The following is a 19288-nucleotide window of genomic DNA, read 5'->3' on the forward strand; positions in this document are numbered from 1 at the left end:
ATATATACTATCTATACCTATATACTATAGGTATTTTTCATATATATATATTTTTTTGCATGTTAAAAAAAGTAAGAAAAAAAGAAAAAACAAAACCCATGCTATTTTGGAAGAGCAACCTGTTCTCTCCCTTCTTCGTGCAACAGTGAGTCAGGGCTGATTTCAGCCCTCCAGCCCCTCTCTTGGAGCAGCTCTCCCTGCAGAGCCATCTGCTGCGTGCTGCTCCCCACCTACCAGCACTGAGATGGCAGCGCTCACTGCCCTGCACCACACACAGCAAAGTGCTCTGCAGAGCCCCCTCCAGCCTGAATGCTCAGTGCTCCCAGCCCCTGCGCAGCTCTCCCCGTGCTCATAGCTGCTAATCTTTCCAAAAGAGGCACAGAGCCAACAGCAGACCCCAGGCCAAGAGGAAAGGTGATGCTGCATTGCTCTCCTCCAGGCCCACCCAAACCACAGTGGTTTTGTTTGCAGCACAGTGACAGTGCAACTGGACAAGCCACAGAGAAAGGATTGCTTTGCAGTATCTGAACAAAACTGTTGGTGGGCAGAGGATGCAGCAGGAATATACAGCTTAAAGGAAATGTAGGAGCAGTCTGCCAATTCACCACAAAAGGAAAGAAAAAGAAACGGAAAATAAGTTGAAAAATTATTATTCCCTTTGAATGAGAACATTTTAGTTATGAGATCAGCAATGCAAACATGAGTCCCAGTTCCCTTGGAATCCACAAACCCATCAGTGGTCCCATGCTCCTCCAACACCCACCAGACCATATGCTGCTCAGCACCAAAATAGGGCTCATCCATCTTCAGGGCTTTAGCAAGTCTGAAGGAGTATCATACGTCACAGACTGCCTTCCTGGGATGGAGAACTGCATCTCCACATGGAAAAGCACTGGCACTAAGCAGCACAGCTGGTGTTTTTCTGGGGCTCAGGTCCAACAGGAGCCTATCAGCTGCTGTGTGCAGGAAGGAGATGCAGGACCCAGCAGGACAGCAGCTCCTGGGGATGCTGGGGCTCACCTACACATACCTCAAACGTAGCAAGCAGTCTGTAAGCAATGCTGCTGAAATCAGCATGCTATACTGAATGGCAGCAACACAAGGAAGATAAAATACAACACTGTGTTTGAAAGTCAGCGTTCCCTACTTAGTGTTGTTGTTGTATGTAATAATTAGATGAATATCTTCACAACACTCGACGCTGAAGGGCAACCCATCCATCCCCAGAGGTGCTTCAAATGAAGCTGCAGTGCTGTTGTAACTTGTCTGATCTGCATCCCTCTGGCTGCCTCCAACAGGACACCCAGCATAAGGCACCCAGGATGACTGTCAGCCTCCCACAAAAGAGGGGAAGTCTGGTTGACTATCCCCTCTTGGTGTACTAGTATTTACAGTCAGGACTACAACTGGCAGCCCCACTACTCATGCATCTTAGGGCTTAGGCTGAAGGATGGAGTCTCAGCTGCTGGAAGCCAAATTCAGGCAGACAAAGGAACAAATAGCCTCTGGCATCAGGCAAGGGGCTGCCTGCTGCAAATGGATGGCAAATTCCTGGGGCATGGGATTGCTAAAGGCCATCCCCTCCTTGATCCACAGCCATAATTCCCCTTTGGAGGTGACCAGGGCACCCAACACAGGCATCAGGGGTGGGAAGCAGAGATACCCAGCTCCTGCCGTGCCCTCAGCACCACCAGCACAGTGCTCAGGGGCAGCTCTGGTCTGTTAGGCCCAGCAGCTTGGGGAACACACTCTATCTCTCTGCTGCACAGATAGCTGCTAGCATTATGCTTAGAGCAGCTCTTCTGTCTGCAGCAACTTCACCACGGCTGCCCACTGTGAGAGTGCCTGCTTTGCACTTGAAACACAGCTCCATCACCAGCATCTCCTCGTGTGTACAGCTCATGTCATGTATTTAAAATTAATTCGCAGTGCTTAACACAAGATCCCTTGAACTAAACATAGCATTTGCCGCAGCGTCTTCAGTTTTAGCTGACAAACATTTCTTGCAAACACGTCAGGCACACAGAGCTTCCCAAGAAATAGATGCTTTAACGTTGTCAGTTCTGGGTGAAATGAGTATTTTGATCATCTCTTTGATAATCCTGAGGCTATAAAAGTATCTTCAGGAAACCAGGTTCTCCCCAGTACGCCACATGTATATATATAGCACACGTGTGTAGCAAACAAGTTATGGGATGGGGGGTAGAAAGCTCACATAGGGTCTGTGTGGCTCCTGCCAGACCACAGCCTTTCCACCACACTCAGAATCATAGAATCCCCAAGGCTGAAAAAGACCTCCAAGATCACCTAAGTCCAACCTATCACCGATATTTCTCACTGTGCCACGTCCCTCAACACGAGGTCTAAACACCCATGCTTCATTTCATTGCATCAAGCACAAGGCTGAGTTCGCCCACATTTTTATTACTAGACACAGTGAAAAAGACTCTGTCTTACTGCTGAAATAACAGGGTGAGAAGGTGAAGTGTTGCTCACATTCCTGAGCCCATACATTGGTGAGCAATGCCCTGCCCACAGACACGAAACTCCAAGTCAATACAGCCTTACAGGTCGCTATGGGGATACATGAGTGCCAGCAGGAACTGCCTGTGCTGCTCTGCAATGTGAAGAATTACACCTAAACGACAGCAAAGCCACGAGAGCAGCATCAGACACTCATTTCCAGAAGCAGTCAGTAGGAAAAGCATCAGACGTCCCAATAGGAATGGCTATAGCACAGCATCCCTCACCACCTCCCCTGCCCCCTCTGCTAAACCCAAACTCTTAAGAAGCCTCACCACACATTCAATAGCTTTGCTTTATGTTATCCTCTTGGTAATACATCTGGCTGGCCCCTCCTTACTTTTACTTCTTACTACCAGATGCATTGCAGAGCTGCCGCTTCATTCACAGCATCCCCAAACCTCTCCCATATTCAAACAAACAAAAATCCCACACTAGAAACAGGCCCAACAATTCCTGGTGGGAAGGTCAGGCAGGCAAGACCCCAAGTTATTGAATCCTGCTTTCTTCACATGGCCCATCTGCCACTGTGCCTTACATACAAAGCATCTAGAAGATAATAAAGCAGAAAATAATTTCCCGCAGCGTGCACAGGAGAGAGACTATTACAGCAGTCAGCAAAGGTTAATTAGCAACGATATAGATTGCACTGTGACGTCACACAGTACTTGTTATTCCCATGCACACCCTCAGAGAATAAATAAGACAACTCAAAGCTGTGCTGTACAAACTGCTATATGCCCACGAGGAGCTTCTAATTTTATATATAAACCCATTCCCCTACATGCAGATTGAACCAATGCTCTCACCCCAAGCCTGCAAACCCAGAGGCAGGTTTAAAAATCTGGGGGACCTTTCTGACATTTGGGGGAAAAAAACCATGAATTTCAGGACGCAGACCATATTTTTGACAATTCCTTGTGAATGATGTGTGGCATTCCTTATAGCTTCCAATCCTATATTGCAGCTGGGCTGCAGAGGTGCCTCCATGCAGCACGTGCAGAAGGAGCAAACCTGAAGTGCTCAGAGATGTTGCCACCAGGCAGTGGCTCCCACCAGTACCTCTGCTCATAGCCAAAAAAAGCTGGCATCAGTTTCCATCACTTCTTAAGCTTTAGGGTAAATATTTTATATAAGATAAATCCAAGAAATACTAAGAAGAGCTTAAATGGATACCTAAAATATTACAAGTTTATCCAAGCTATATTCTCCAAGTCAAGGACTTGTTAATTATTTTCCTAAATATCTGATTTTATGCTGACGCATCAAGAAAAAGGTGCTGGGAAAGTCTCTCCAGTAACTTCTTGCTTGGGAGATCCCTCACTGTAACAAAAATACACCCTGAACGTATTTGGAAACTGCTCCCATCCATCAGAAGACCCATCTCTACTGCAAGGTCTCAGGTTATGGGATGTCACGCTCAGCGTGTGCCGCAAGAGTTCAAGAAGCATCTGGACACCACTCTCAGATACATGGTCTGACTTTTGGGTGGTCGCATGTGGAGCCAGGAGTTGGACATGATGGTCCTCATGGGTCCCATCTGGCTCAGAATATCCTGTGATTCTAAATCCCATAGCAAGAGCCATGCCACTACACTGCTGAGGGGCACCAACCCGACCCCACGTCTCTGAGCAGGATTAAGCAACACTGCCTGGCAGGGAGGGCATGAAACATGGTTTTCCTCCACAAACACAATCCCTGCCCATACCACACCACCATGGAACAAGGAACGTACACAAGTCCCTGCTCATCACACGCACTGCATCATTTCAGCATCTTTCTTACCTCCCGTTTCCAGGAGCACTCCTGCAGCCCCCAGGCAGCCACCCTGAGCCATACCTGGGCCAGTCCCTGCTCTGTGCTCACCAGCAGCCAAGCAGCACCAGGATGCTGTGCTATACTACCTGAACACCATTAATTATTTTGTTTGTGTTTACTGATGTTCTCAGGTTGATCTGCTCAGTGCTAATGAGGCATTTATTCTCAATTAGAAGGCTCTTGCAGAAGTGAGCTGTAATTCCAGTGAGTTTTGCAGATGAATTAATTACAACGCGAGCGCTCAGCCTTCTGCTGGTGCCTCTGCTCTGTGCAACGAGCTCCCATACTGAACAACAGCGTTTTGAGGAGAAATAGGTCCACCTTTTTGTTCTGTACAAGGTACACAGTGTAAGGCATCACATGCATTTCCTCCAGCTTTAAAATCTACCCAGCCTTGGCTGCTGAGCAGTGCTGCAAGAAGCAGCCGCGAGCAGAGAATTCCTGCAATGCAATGCCTGCTCAAAAAGAAATATTAAATATAAATCTGTGCTATTTCATCACGCAACATTAAGTCAGCAATGTTCCACTGTGGGAAATTTCATCCCCATTACTGCGTGCTGCGTGAATTTAAAGCATCTGCAGTATAATGAGAAGATGAAACAAGCTACAGAGAAACACTGGGAATATGCTTAGCACTACAATTTGTGCCCGTTAGATGATTGCATCTAATAGATGTGAGGCGTCACGCTAAAAAATAAAAGGGCAAAAAAGAATGAATTATTGATAGAGCTCTGAGGGGAAGTTTGAAGATATCTATATTTAGGGAGGAAGCCTCCAGGGCCTGCTTTCTCTCTGCTCTTTGTGCTCTGGGTGCCCGCAGCTGGAATGGGTGCAAGCAGGGGTGAGCCCACGTAGGTGCCTTCCCTGCCTGCAGTACAGTGCCACATCTCCCAGGGTTGCCAGCAATGCACAGTGCTGATGACAAGCAATGTGCAATCTCCTTCTCTTTCTGCCAGAGCCCTGCTCCTTGGCAAGCTCCCAAGCACCCCAAGGCAAGGAGAAAATGTTCAGCTAGCCCCAGAGGACACTGTCAGCTCCAGCCTTTTTCCAGCCAAGTTCTTGTAATGTAGACACTGACAGTTCCACAAGCTCCACGTCCCATTCTGAGCTGAGAAAGAATCATAGAACCACAGAATGGTTGGGTTGGAAGGGATCTTACAGATCACAGAACACTGCAATGGTTGGGTTGGAAGGGATCATCCAGTTCCAACCCCTGCCAAGAAGCAAACTCTTACAGGGAAGATGAGAACCCAGAGACAAGAAACCAAGAAGAAAATGTACCTAATTACTGTACTTCAGAAGCTGGTGAAGAGACAAAACCCATGAGATACCCTTGGCTTTGTCATGTCACAAAGCAAAGTACATGCAAAACATTGGGAACCATTTAATAATTTAAACAAGACAAAACATTCAGCTGCTCTGGCACAGAGGGAGCTGCTAAGGAAGCCTGATGGCCCATGGATGGGGACACAGGCTCTGCAAAAGCTGCCATGTGACACCCATCCTGCTACCCATCAGATGTGAGCTTTGAGAAGAACCAAAACCTCAGAGCACACCCAATTTGCTTTTTTATTCTCCTGCTCTCACAGCCTCGTGTGCTTAAGCTCCCTCTGGAAACTCTTAAACATTGAGAAGAAACATCCCTGTCTCAAGCTCAACATGGCTCTTTCATCAACCCCATTAAATAAGTGAGGCAGCCCTGGAACTTAGGTAAACATGGACATAAACTGAAGGGTAGAAAAGTACAAAATATTTCAAAGAGCAACTAGTTGGTGCACGTGAATTGTCCCGGACCAGTTCAAAAGCAACACATTACATCCATCAAGGTTGTAGACAACCTCGAGGACCACTGAGTCCAACTAATTTGTTGAAAATGGACAGCAATGTTGCATGTCCATCTTCCAAAGTACAAAGAGCTACAACTGCGTCTGCACCAAGCTGCCCTGCAAATCCCTCCTGCAGTACCTTTACGTTACATTGCAGGGCACAGATCTTCACTGTTAGACAACATCGCTGTCTCAGATGCACTTCCAAAAGGGAACATCAATAGCACCACTTGGAGATGTCATTTCCCATTAGGAGTAACTGCAGTAACATGATCTGAACAATAAATCTTAAGGCTAGAGCAAGCCACTTTAGAACCACAGCAATCTACGTCTGCTTCTTTTCCAGCATCACAATTGATGCTGATAGACATCAAAGAAAATAATTCTCACAATTTACTTCAGTTATCTATTATTTTCCCTATTGCTTTTGGGTTCAATATTCTGCCAGTTCTTTTACTGCTTATTATTTCCTTACTTCACCAAAACCCATCAGCACACCTTGCAGCTGATGATGCCAGCTAACTAACTAACTGGCCACTGCTCAGCTAACCAACCCAACTAACTAACCATCACCAGCTGCTGCACAGCCTCAGCTTTCTGAGCACCCCCAGCCTCCTGCACTTAAACACAGATCTGACCGCCAGGAGCAGACAGAGCACATTGCAGAGTACAGCCAGATTACTTCCTGGACCAATTTTGGCCTCTTTACTGCCTATTATCTAGGGTAATGATTCCTAAATTAGAGATGTTGCACTTTGGATGTGGTTACAAGCTGGGCAGAAATGTGGTTTTTTAATGCGGAAAGTAAAATTACAGTTGAGAAGTGCAAGTGGCACAGGGATTAGCAGCAGACAGAGCCCGACTGGTCGATGGAAAAGGAAAATGAGTCTGCAGCTCTCTGTGCTTAAAGGCAACCCAATCCAGCACTGGAACAAGGATAGCATTGATTCACAGCTCTGTCCAGGCATCATCTTTATTACCCCTGCGCTTCTCTGTACTCCGTGGTTGTAATTTTAACTTTAAAGTTGTTCCAACTTCTAGTTATTCTGGTCTCAGAAACCCTCTGGAAGCCAAAATCAGCCAGAAACCCACAGCTACTCAACACCGAAAACAACACAGAAGGGAGCAAAGCGTCATTTCTCTGATAGAGAAGCTGCTTCGCAATGCAGAGCCATGAAATGGCAAACAGCAATCGACAGAAGAGTCACAGAGCAGAGCACACTGTGGAGCAAACTGACATGGTGGGGACACATGTCCTTAATCATGGACAATTAGTCACGCCATGTCCTTCATTATTTACTCAGGGGATAGGAGCTCTCAGCTTCATCCTGAGTTATCAGGCCACAGACACAGATCAATATCATAACAAGGAGCTGAGAAAATCTTGTTAGAAAAATTGCTGCTTGAGGAGGCCACTTTGTTTTGCTTCATTTACCTCTGCTTCTCTGTGCTACCACTCCCTAGTGAAACTAACCCAGATAAAAAAAGGACCACTCCTGATGTGACGGGCACCTGAGCAGCAGTGAGATCCCACAGATATCCCAGAAACAGCACTTCCAGGTGGCATTAGGATTCTTTCTGTAGGCACAGACTGATTTCGCCTTTCCCAGGACAACTCTATGCTGTATTTTGGTCAAAAGCATTCAATAAACCCCTGCATGCCAACAATGCCAAGACCTCTGCAATGCATTGTGTATTTACACTGCTGTGGCACTCCCAGATAAGCAGAACACTATTAACATGTCCGGTTGCTCAGTGCTGTAATGCTATAATGCAATGGAAAGTACAGTGATAATAGTAGGGTGGCAAAGCTTTTCACTTCAGCAAATGAGAACAAGTCCAAATGAAGCAGCTGTGGGGGCAGAAACAACTGAAAGAAGCTGCTTACCTTCAGAAGGCCTCAGGAATGCAGGAATCTCCAACAAGATACCCTCATCTCCACTGCCAACCCTTAAATGAGATCTGGGAAGGGGTGGGTACTGACAAACAAGTACAATGCATGCACCTGAGCTCCCTTGGGTTGGCCCTGCCTTCCCACCAGGTGCTCAATCATTGTTTCAAGTCATGAATTAGCATTGCTACTACAGGTGCCCAAGCTTTTAAGTCAAGCATTAAGTCCAGGCACTCATTGTAGGCAGCACTAATCCCAAGGCTTCAAAGTGCTGAACTGGTAGAGGAGTTTGAGACAACAACATTGGTCAGGGTTGATACGAAATGCACGGAAATAAGCACATCCCCTAACAATGTGCAAGAGAAAAAAAATCCCAACGTGTTGAATTTTCTGTTTTTTGCAGTATTCTGGTGCTGATTCATGGAATGTCCCAAGATGAAAGAGACCTAAAGGGATCACTGAGCTCAAGTCCAAGCTCCACGCAGACCCACCCAAAAACAGACCATATGTCTGGGATCATTGTCCAAATGCATCTTGAATTGTGGCACACTTGGTGCCATCACCACTGCCACTGTTCCAATGCCTGACCACCCTCTCAGTGAAGAACCTTCTCCCAATATCCAATGGCCACCAGTGCTCCTGGCTCCATCCGTACGGCTGGGATGGTGAAGAAGTGTGTTTCAACATGCAGAAACTCTTAACACCCAGATGAACTCCTGGATATTTTACTTCCACATCGTAGGCAGATGGGAAATAGCAAGTCTCCCAGCACCCTTACCTAGCTGCAGAAATCAGAGCAGGCTCCCAAGCACACACTGGTCACTTGGCTACTGTGTCCATTGGGGGTTGGACTTGACTTCTTGAGGTCCCTCCCAACCCCTGCAATTCTGTGATTCCAATCAGTGCTGTAAGCACAGCAGCAGTCACAGTGCTGTGATCACTTATTCTGCCCCTACGGTCATGCCTTGCCTTGGCACACAGCATATCTCTGAAAAATCAATGGTTTTTCAATATAAGCCACCTCTTGGCAGCTGGAAAGGGCCACGAGGAGCTGCTGTGTGATTTGCTGCATAAGCTGTGCAGTAAAACAAAAGCTGACATTTGTAATTTGTTTAAAAGTGATCATAAACAATAAATCCTATCAAAACGCTGCGGATGCTGATAATCAAACTGCAATCAAGGCAGTCACTACAAAAGTAACCACTGCACATCAGGCAAGTTTTTCCAAAAACTGGAAACCTTCTGGAAATTCTGAGGCTGAGCCCTAAAACCTGGGAGTTCCTAAAGGCCTTCCCACTGAAATACAGTGAATCTACCTTTGTGATAGGGAGCCTCTTGGAGGAGTATTTAGGGATCAACTCTTGGGCAACTGAGAAGCTCTTTGACAAGTTGTATGTGACAGGAGATGGGAATCGGGTCAAACAAGAAAGCATTATTTTAGCAATGTGAATTCTACCTCTTCTGCTGCATTTACCCTCTGTGCTACCAACAAAGCTGTCGAGACAAGTCAGAGAACATGCAGCCGTGTGCCATGAATGCCTCATCCACAAAGTGTGACTATTTCACAGAATCATGGATGTTCTTGGTTGGAAAAGAGCTCTAAGATCATCACATCCAGCCCCAACCCATCTCCACCACATCGAATGCTGTTTGTTTTCAAATGAACAACGAGCAGGTGTGAAAAAACCCAGTCTTAGAAGCCAGCGAACTGGAAAGCTCCATCTGAAGCAGCCAGAAGGCACACACCACACCAAATGGGTTCAAAACAGACAGGTTGAGTTTGCTATGCAATACATTTTGTGTTTTCTTTAACTAATGGGAGTACTGTGGTGCAGATCTCCAGGCAGTTAATAGGTAAGAAAAAAAACCAAGGTCCATGAACCTGTGGTAAATAATGCTGTTGGAGCAGGAAGCTGTTCCAGGACCCACAGCATCCTCAGCCTCTGCTCTCTGATGACACACCCAGATAACACAACCCATTTTTAGTTAGAAATCCAACCCACTCACAGCAGTTTGCCCATCACTGGCAAGCTCAGAATGCACTCAGTTCTGCCATTGCCACCTGCTCCCTGCTGATGCCCATCAGCACCATCGGTTCATAACCTCCAAGAGAAAAAAAGAGACAAAACAGCTAATGGCGAAGTCTGGGTTATGTGCCAACACAGCCTCTTTCAGAAAAAGTACATCAGGCACTGCTACTCAGTTATTACAATAATTGCACAGCAAAGGCCATCTGAGGCATTCTGGAAATGCAGTGCTGGAACTCAGGCAGGTCCCCCCCTGAGTGCAGGGGTGCAGGACCCAGGGTGGTCCTGCAGTGTGCTGTTACTGCTGGGTGAGCTGCAGAGGGGCCCCAGCTGCACCCATCATGCCAGTGAGTGAGGAACCTCCTGAGGATGCTGTCATAGGCAGTCCCACAGCCATAGAGCCACGGAATGGTTGGGTTGGGAGGAGTCTTAAAGACCACAGAACCATGGAATGGTTGGGTTAGAAGGGACCCCAAAGTCCCCCCAGCCCCACTCCTGCCATGAGCTGGCTGACCCCCATTAGCTCAGGTTGCACAGGGCCCCATCCATGGCCTCAGACACCTGCAGGGAATCACAGAATCAGTAAGGTTGGAGAAGACCTGCAGCAAAGGATGCAGCTCCAGCACCAGATACACCATGCTCCATCTCTCCTCCCTCCCAGCTAAATTGCACTGCAAATCAAGAGGCCACATGGGTGTTTATAAATGCAAAGAACATAATGCTTGCTAAGTTTTAACTATCACCAAAGGGCTCTGCTCTCAGTCAAGCGTGAAGGCCCATTTCGGGAGGGCTGCAAATACATCTGTGCAGAGCAGGAAGCTCGCCTTGCCTGCTTTAATCTGTTTCTTCCTCCAGGTCTAAAGGTGAAAACACACTTAATGATACTTAAACTACAGCGAAGAATCACCCGGCACTCGAATGTGTCCCCTAGGGAGTATCTAAAAATGTAAGTAAATAGCTCACAACAACATTAAAATATTCAGCAGCGTGCAGAAAGTGACCTCAGCCCCAGTCTGAAGCACCGACTTTGCTCATGATGTTCCCTGAGCCCTATGAATTAAATTGTCCCCGTCTCTTTAATCAAGTTGCCCTTGCAAATATGAAACCGCACTGAGATCCATATGTGCTCCAATAGGGCACAGAGCCACTGCAGGGCCTCAGCACACTCAACACCGTGCTACTGTGACAGGCTGCAGCCCAGGAGATGGGATACGTGCTGGGAAACCACGTAAAGCATCCACGTGGCTTCCATATGCCAGCTTGGCATGCCACATATGGGCCCAGCCCAGCCGTCACAGGGTGCACACTAAAACACAGAGCTGCTCTGCTATCCAAGGAACGACATTTAGCTGAAGATCTTCAGTTAGGTTTATGTTTTATATCGTTTCTGTGATGGGGCAGGATGGCCCCCAGCACCCTGAGTGGTGAGGAAGGACAGATGCCACAGACTGAGCATCCCGAGAGCGGTGATGGCATGGAAGTCAGCAATTCATACAATGCGGAGCAGCAAGAAACACACTCAGCAGACAATTCTTTGCCCTAATGACAATTAATATTTTTAATTTCATTTCACCTGCTTGCCATCCTCCCTTGTCCCCAAGGACCATTCCTCCTTCCCTTCCTCGCTGTGAGCGCACCCCAAAATGGCACCCAGGAGCCCAGCTGGGGCGAGCTCAGACTGCACTTAGGAAGGGAGAAATGCACCTCACATTACTTGTCCTACTCGACTGATTTTTGCCCCTATAACAAAACAAATTCCAGATTTCAGCCACGTATTTTCCCACCAGTATCTCCACCTACAACAGACAATGTGATGCATGCACTGAGCACATCTCCAAGTGTTTCATGCAACACCACTGATGGCTGGAGATCATCCTAGCAGCCATACGTCAGCAACAGCCTTGCAGGGGCTGTAAAACACTCACACTTTGTTCATTTCAGTTTGATGCAGTGCAAACAAGTATCCTTACAAAGACGTGACTTTTGATGAATCACCGCTTGTTTAGATTATATACGATGAAAGCAAAGCATCTGCAGAACTCCAGATTAGAACGACTACCATTTGTCTCTTCTGCATCTCAGAAGACATCTAAGGAAGAAAAGGGAAGAGCCGTGGAGGCTTCAGGCAGTGAAGCTGGGAGCTTTGGGGGTTGTGCTGTGAGCAGGAGGCACACAGCACCTGCTGTGCTTTCCCCAAGCAGCCTCTACGTGATGCCAGCACTGGAAAAAGATGTGCTGAACTGCCCCAACCACAGAATCATATCACGACATTCGAGTGCCTGCTGTACCCCAGCACTGGGTTGGGATTGTCCAGAGCACCTGAGCAGTTTTATCCCTCCTGCCTTCTGCCCACAGTATGTTTCCCCCTTGCATCCCATCCCCTCCCAAGCCAACACAAGATATAAATGGCACGATAAAAGGAAAACAGAGAACAAATACATTTTTCACTCCACCTCCAACTTTGCTCAATGCAGGCGGTGGTTTCCTTACACCTCTGCGACCTTGAGAACCACACATGGGAACAGTGTTTTAAGTAGCTCTAGAAATCACCCAAACCTATTACCCAAACACAAAGCTTCATATTGCAGCTCTTGGTTCCCTCGAGTCGCTTCAGTTCTGCAATCATTCACAAGTGGCTGCTCCTGAGATAAACCTTTCCACGGAGACCGCATCTCCGCCATTCACGCTATTCGTGCTTCTAAAAGTTAAAGTCAGTGGAAAGTGCCTTTGATTCCCACTTTCTGCTCGTTCAATTAAAGAACCTGGCAGGCTGTTTGATTTCTTTCATCGGAAAAACGGTGTTAAGAGGTTTTCAAAATAACATTTCATGTGTTCTGAGGACACAGCGATGCACATCCCTGCTGGTTTCATGCCTATTTCAGGCTCATACTACCAGCTCCTCATCCAGCAATGGCAGCAGTTTGGAGGCCTCTGTGCTCCAAAGGCAGACAGAGGGCTGGGGGGGTTCCCAGCCTCTCCAGCTCCACCTGCAAGTTGGGCAGTCCCAGTGCTGGCAGTGGGGCTGGGATGCTCCATCACAACAGCGTGAAACCGGGACAATGGGCTGTGAAAATAAACGCTCCGAGCGCTCTCCCAAATTACATGCTATCATAATAATGGAGGGGTTGGTGATATATCAAAAATAATCCAAAATGATTAGCAATTACCCTCGTGAATCATAACCGTCTTTGAATGCTGAAAAGCCATTTGAGCACTTCAGCTGTGAGGCTCCTCCATCGTAGCCAACGCTCCAAAAACCCGAAATAAACAGAGCCTGGAGAACATCCCGAGCATCCCTGGGTGTCCCTGTGCAGCCCCCGGGGCTCAGCCATGGGGTGGGCACAGAAGGAGCCCGGCCCCACATCCCCCCTCCTCCTCCACCACAGCAACACTCAGAAAGCCCCAAAAATGCACCACGTGTTGGTATCTAAACAACCCGAAGCTGTAATTAAGGAGGGTATGGAAAGCGTAAAGCAATGTTTATATTCCCAGAAATTAAAATGTCAGCGACGAGGCAGCGAAATAATTTAATCAAGTTGGGAGGCATCTATGAGAAATCACTTTTACATGATTTAATGAGAGAAGGCATCGGAAATGGTGATTTTAATCAGCCAAGTGGGGCTCGTGAGCAAGAACCGCCCGCTTAGGGAACGTAGCTCACTTCTCCCAGAGACTGTTCTGTCCCTGCTGACACTCAGCACAACATTTATTGTACATATTTACCACTTCCCCAACCCCTGGGTAACGCTGCTCATCAGAAGCTTGAAGCAGAAAACAAAGCCAAAGACAAACATCAACAAAACCTTGTAATTCAAACCTGTGATTTGTAGGAGAGTCAAATGCTGGAGGGTCTCAAAGCAGGCGGGGAGCCCTGATGGTGCCATGGAGCCAAGCCCCAAACCCTGAGTTGGCTCTGCTCTTTGAAAGGGGAGATAACAGCAGGGCAAGGGGAAATGGTTTCAAGTTGAAGGAGGGCAGATTGAGGTTGGATGTCAGGGGGAAGTTCTTTGCTATGAGAGTGGTGAGGTGCTGGAACAGCTGCCCAGAGAGGCTGTGATGCCCTGTCCATTCCTGGAGGTGTTCAAGGCCAGGTTGGATGGGGCCCTGGGCAGCCTGGGCTGCTGTGAAATGGGGAGGTTGGTGGCCCTGCATGTGGCGGGGGGTTGGAACTTCATCATCCTTGAGGTCCCTTCCAGCCTAACCATTTTATGATTTTACAAGTCTATGATTCTCTTTCATCACGCTCACTTTGCCTCACTCTGCTTCAGACCCAAGGCAGCTCCTGCAATGGCAATGCAAACAGGAGCAGCACTAAGAGCATCGCAGGAAACATACTTTTGTTCTTCTCTCTGATTTGCTGGCTGCCCCTCTCTTGGCTTTGGCACCAGCAGATCTCTGAAAACGCAGCGCCCTGTGAACCGCAAGGGATGCTGTGGGTCTGAGCACAGCTCTGCAGCACTTTATGGGCACACAGAAAATAATTTACTTGGAAAACAAAGCAGGAGCATGGGCAGAAGGCACTGGATCTCCCCTTAAACTCCAGAAGCTGAAGAGATGATGATTACCAAAGCTTCTTCTATAAATATGCAGCCCTACAATGCACAGCAATGGGTGCTGCCATCGGCCACCGGACACCCAACCAGCCACCAACACTGCAAAGTGACTCAAATTCCCCCATTCTCACAGCGCAAATGCAGTCTTTTGGGTTTTAAAATCCAATTTCATATTGTTTAAAAATGAATGATGTGGAATAAGGGTGATGGTTTCCCTGCAGGAGGTGATAGAAGGGCAGGGAGTGACTGCCTCCAAGGGAGCACTCAGGGCTGCCAAGAGGGCAGCTCTGCATTCAGCTCAGCACCTCCTGATCCTGGGATGGGGAAGGAAACCACCACTGGAAGGGGACACAGCAGACCACCTATAAGGTCTCCTCACCATTAAAGCCAACCATAATTCCAGCAAAGCAAGGAATGTGATCCAACCAAACACCACGCAGTGGGCACTGCAGTGGATTGCACAGATGCAATCTGAATTAATGGCAAAAAGAAGCAACTTTTCACATTTCTCATTCTCCCAGGCAAACTGAAAAGCAGTCAACATTTGTACACAGAACCAAAAATAGGAGCCCAGCTTCTGAACAACTGTGAGTTATTTCTGGCCCCTCCGTTCCACCGCTCTTTCCACACCAGCAGAAGGCATTTCAACCCTCTGCTGTGTGCCTGATATCACCAGACCGCCCCACAGGGCCTTCCTCCTCTACTCACAATATTAAAGATTCTTTAAAACCCTTTCATCCCTCCACGTTTCATCGAGATAGAACTCACTGTGCTCAATGTTACCCAATATTCATCTCATCTCACAAAACTAGGTCACAACATTTGCAAGCTTACATGAGTTCGGCTTTATAAATCCAGAAAATACCTCCTGTTTTTCTTGTTCTGTGTATGTCTACATTGAAAAATAAAACGTCTGTGGAGTATAGCAACACACGACTTCCTGTTCCAAATTCTGATGGGCTATTTACAAAATCCCTTTTCTCTGGGCAGTAGGATTTTGAAACCATCCTGCTGAACAGCCCTGGAGCCCCCTGGGCAGCATCAGCCTGGCAGCCCCAACACCAGGCAGCTGAGCAATGCACAGCAGTTTTCTTGAAAAGCAGCAAGGATTCTTAGCTGCTGCTACGGCCTCGTTGGTGCTGAAGGCTGATGTTGCTGAAATGCTGCAGCCCGACTTTCTGTGGGATTGCCACCCTTGTGAGCAAAGCTGTGCAGCACAGAAATGCTGGAAAAATGGTAAAGACATTCAGAATATCCCCACTAAGCATCTTTGTGATGAAGCCAGAGAGCAGAAAGTAAAGCAGGGAATGGCAGCAGCTCCAAGGCCCAGCCTGACCACAGCTCCAGTGCCCAGGTGGTGCTGTAGGACACCCAGCCATACCACCAAGCAATGCTGCAGGACACTCAGCCATACCAATGGGTGATGCCAGAAAACACCCAACTGTACCATGGGGTGATGCCACAGGACACCCAACCGTACCACTGAGCAATGCTGCAGGACACCCAACTGTACCATGGGGTGATGTCAGAGGATACTCAACCACACCACGGGCAATGCTGCAGGATCTAATGGTGTCGTGTTTTGTCCTCCAGGAAATCCTACCCGAGCACAAGCCAGCGACACTGAGAAAGGAAACAGGGATTTTGCCACCTCACACAGAGCATTGCTTTGGTAACAAATACATTTCCAAAAAAAAAATCAGTCGAGTATTTTCACTTTGAATGTAATAAGTACATTTCCAAAAAAAAAAAAAGAAAAATCACTGAATTATTTTTACTTTCAATGAAAATAAGACTTTGGCCGTCTGGAAATATTCACATTTGAATCATGCATGGCCTTCAGCAGGCAGCCTGAGCAGCAGCAAGCCCTGCAGGGTGCCATCTGCACAGCGGAGCATCTGCTCCACCACTCACCCGTGGTTTCCACGATGCCCTCCAGGATGACGACGATCTCAAACTGCTCCGTCTGCATGCTGCGCTGGGACAGGTCGTAGAAGGGGCTCTTGGCATCGATGACGTGGCAGATGGTGAGCGGCGAGACGAGGAAGAGCTGGTCGGCACCTGTGCTGAAGCCCACGTCCAGCTCCAGCTGGTCCAGCGGCAGGAACTCACCCTCGGGTGTCTGGCGGGACTGGGGGAGAGCAGAGGGACAGGGGTCAGGGTGGGAGGAAGGCCCCAAGCCCCAAATCGTGGGCTCACACAGCACCCCCAGACCATAGCGAGGGCTCCCTCCCGCTTTACTTCTCACTCTTTATTCCTCCTCGCGGCGCTGTGAATAGGAAGGAACAGAACGTTACACCCCTTCCCAGTCATTATTTTTATTACAGTTTCCCATTAGTCTCTATTTGGGTTTAAGGAAAGCTTTATGAATATGTGTTTGCCATACGTAGAGCCCCAAAATAGCGTTCCAGTGCTGCCTGAAATGCATTTCCACCATTGCCCACAGCGTGCCCCATGGAGCCCCATGGCCGGGTGGGAGCTGCAGAGAGGCTGCAGGAAAAGGGAGAGAGCGGAACAGAAAGGGATTAAGCGCCTCGCTGGGATTTGGTTTCTATTTTTACAATATTCACAGAACGTGGCTGGATCACAAGATGTAACCCCAGCGAAACAATGATGTCTCCCAGTGCCCCGCAGTTCCAGCTGAGAATTGGGCTTTCATCCGTGCATGTGAGCGCTGCGACCCATTGCACCCACATCGCCCTGCCCAGCACCACAGCTTCAGCACAGAGCCAAGGAACACACACAGCACAGCTGCACAAACATCTGCCCCACGGCCAAAGGCTCCTTCCCTCCTGAGAAGCCTGCTGCTTTTCAGCCACAAGGCAGAAGCTGGGCAAGGCAGCCAGCACGGCGCACAGACAGGGAGAGGAATGGCACGGTCCCAGCAGGATGCCAGGGAGCTGCCCAAAATGTGGGTGCAGGGCAGGAACCCGAGGACAGGAGGTGGTGAAGGTTGAGGTGCTGACTGCAAAGAGACGATGCCATACTACAGGCATCCTAACCCAGAGAGAATCAGTAAAAATGGGTGTTAAAGAGAATGCGGTGCTTTAAGGACACTGGAAAAGGAAATGTATCCAATTTGATGTGCTGACAGAGGAAGAAAATGATGGGGAAAAGGTTAAAAACAGGCAAATTGCTGTGCCTCTAATGCAGCTCCTCTAAGGCCTCAGGAAACCCATCCCAGGCACTGTCACAGCTGCTCGGGGAGCGCCAGGCAGGATTGAGCTCAGGGCATAACCACCCCCATCACGCACCATTTTGCTGTTCTGCTCAATACACTTGTGGAGAAAAAAGACCTTGGGGGACTGTTCTGACCCAGCGTCACATGGGCACCAAAGCACAGCACTGCCAGCATTCCCCTCAGCTCTTCACAACCACGGAGATCCATTCTGCAAAAGGAGCTCCGCCACGAGCGACGCTTTGCAGTGATTCTCTGCTAGCATTTCCATTACAGCTTGCTTGTTTCCCCACACCGTCTTCTTAGCAGGGAGAAAAAAATAACAGCCAAGCAATTCTCAGGCTTTCCAACTGTCCATAGCATCTCCCAGCAGGACAACGTGGGAAGCAGCAGGGCAGCAGCAAGCAGGCACCGCTCTGCACTGCTCTCCACTGGGCGCACACTGCGGTGCCCATGGACAGGACTCCCAGAGGAGCACTTTCACAGCACAGCTCCTGTCCCCAGGCAACGAGCATCACTTTGTCTGAAAAGCCACTGTGGCACCTTTCACTTTCAGAAGAAAAACGAACAAACAAAGAAACAAAAAACAGCAGCAAAGCCTTCTGCTCTCGGGTCCTTCCAGCATTATCACAGAGCAGGACTTCTGTGGAGGCAGCTTCAAAGTTGTGCAGATTGCATGGAGCCACACCAAGCGGTAAGCACCAACTTACAAAATTCCATTGGAATTGTTCCATTTGGACATAAACAGAGCTGTTTTGTTGGTTTTTTTTTTTACATCTGTGACAGAAAGGACCCTCTCAGCCTCTCCAAAGCCATATGAACACAGCTTATTCCATGTGCAGGGCATGGTGGTCACTGCAGTGTGCTCTAAGAACCGGGGCTGCTCCCGGGGCTCAGTGCACATTGTGCCACCATCCAACTTCCAACATGAGCCAACGATTGGGGCTCACTCACATCAGCACAAGAGAGCCCCAGCCCCAGCCGACTGCTCAGAAAGAAAGGACCAAGACTGGATGTATCCGCTCAGAGCATCCCCAGCACCACCCCAGCCCCGTTATTTGGGATGCAGTGGGGGCCCTGCTTGGTGCAAGCAGCGGCAATGCTGCCCACGGAACCCCACCAGCAATACCCACTGGGGTGAAAGCACTGCACCTTCTGATGCCTCCAAGCAAAAGGCAGCTGCATATCGCTGGGGCTGGGTGCAGCAGATGGAATGAGAGCATCCCTCACAGGCAAAGGGGGCTGCCTCAGAGCGGGGCCCCCAGAACACCCAGCACCACGTCCCCCACAGCTGGGAAATGTGCAGGATGCTCTGTGTGTGCCAAACATCACCTGAGCCATCCATCCCCTTCCACCCACTGCACATTTATTTCAGCTCATCTATATATAAAACCATAATAATGAGTCTCAAATAGATATTCAATTTTCCTTTGGTAATGCCTCATGCTTATTTTTCCTTAGATGTGCAGGGC

The 19288-nt window shown here is 48.4% G+C and overlaps 1 protein-coding gene across 1 annotated transcript in view; it reads right to left on the reverse strand.

Annotated features, from left to right (window-relative positions):
* The window catches only part of KCNJ3 (potassium inwardly rectifying channel subfamily J member 3), a 30797-nt gene that overhangs the window by 10232 nt on the left and 1277 nt on the right, over window positions 1-19288 (reverse strand). The window contains exon 2 of the mRNA XM_048953336.1: window positions 16553-16769. Coding sequence (XP_048809293.1) covers window positions 16553-16769 — 217 coding nt within the window. The remainder of the gene's footprint in view (window positions 1-16552; window positions 16770-19288) is intronic.

The sequence above is a fragment of the Lagopus muta genome, chromosome 8 (assembly GCF_023343835.1).
Source record: "Lagopus muta isolate bLagMut1 chromosome 8, bLagMut1 primary, whole genome shotgun sequence".
Classification (NCBI taxonomy): domain Eukaryota; kingdom Metazoa; phylum Chordata; class Aves; order Galliformes; family Phasianidae; genus Lagopus; species Lagopus muta.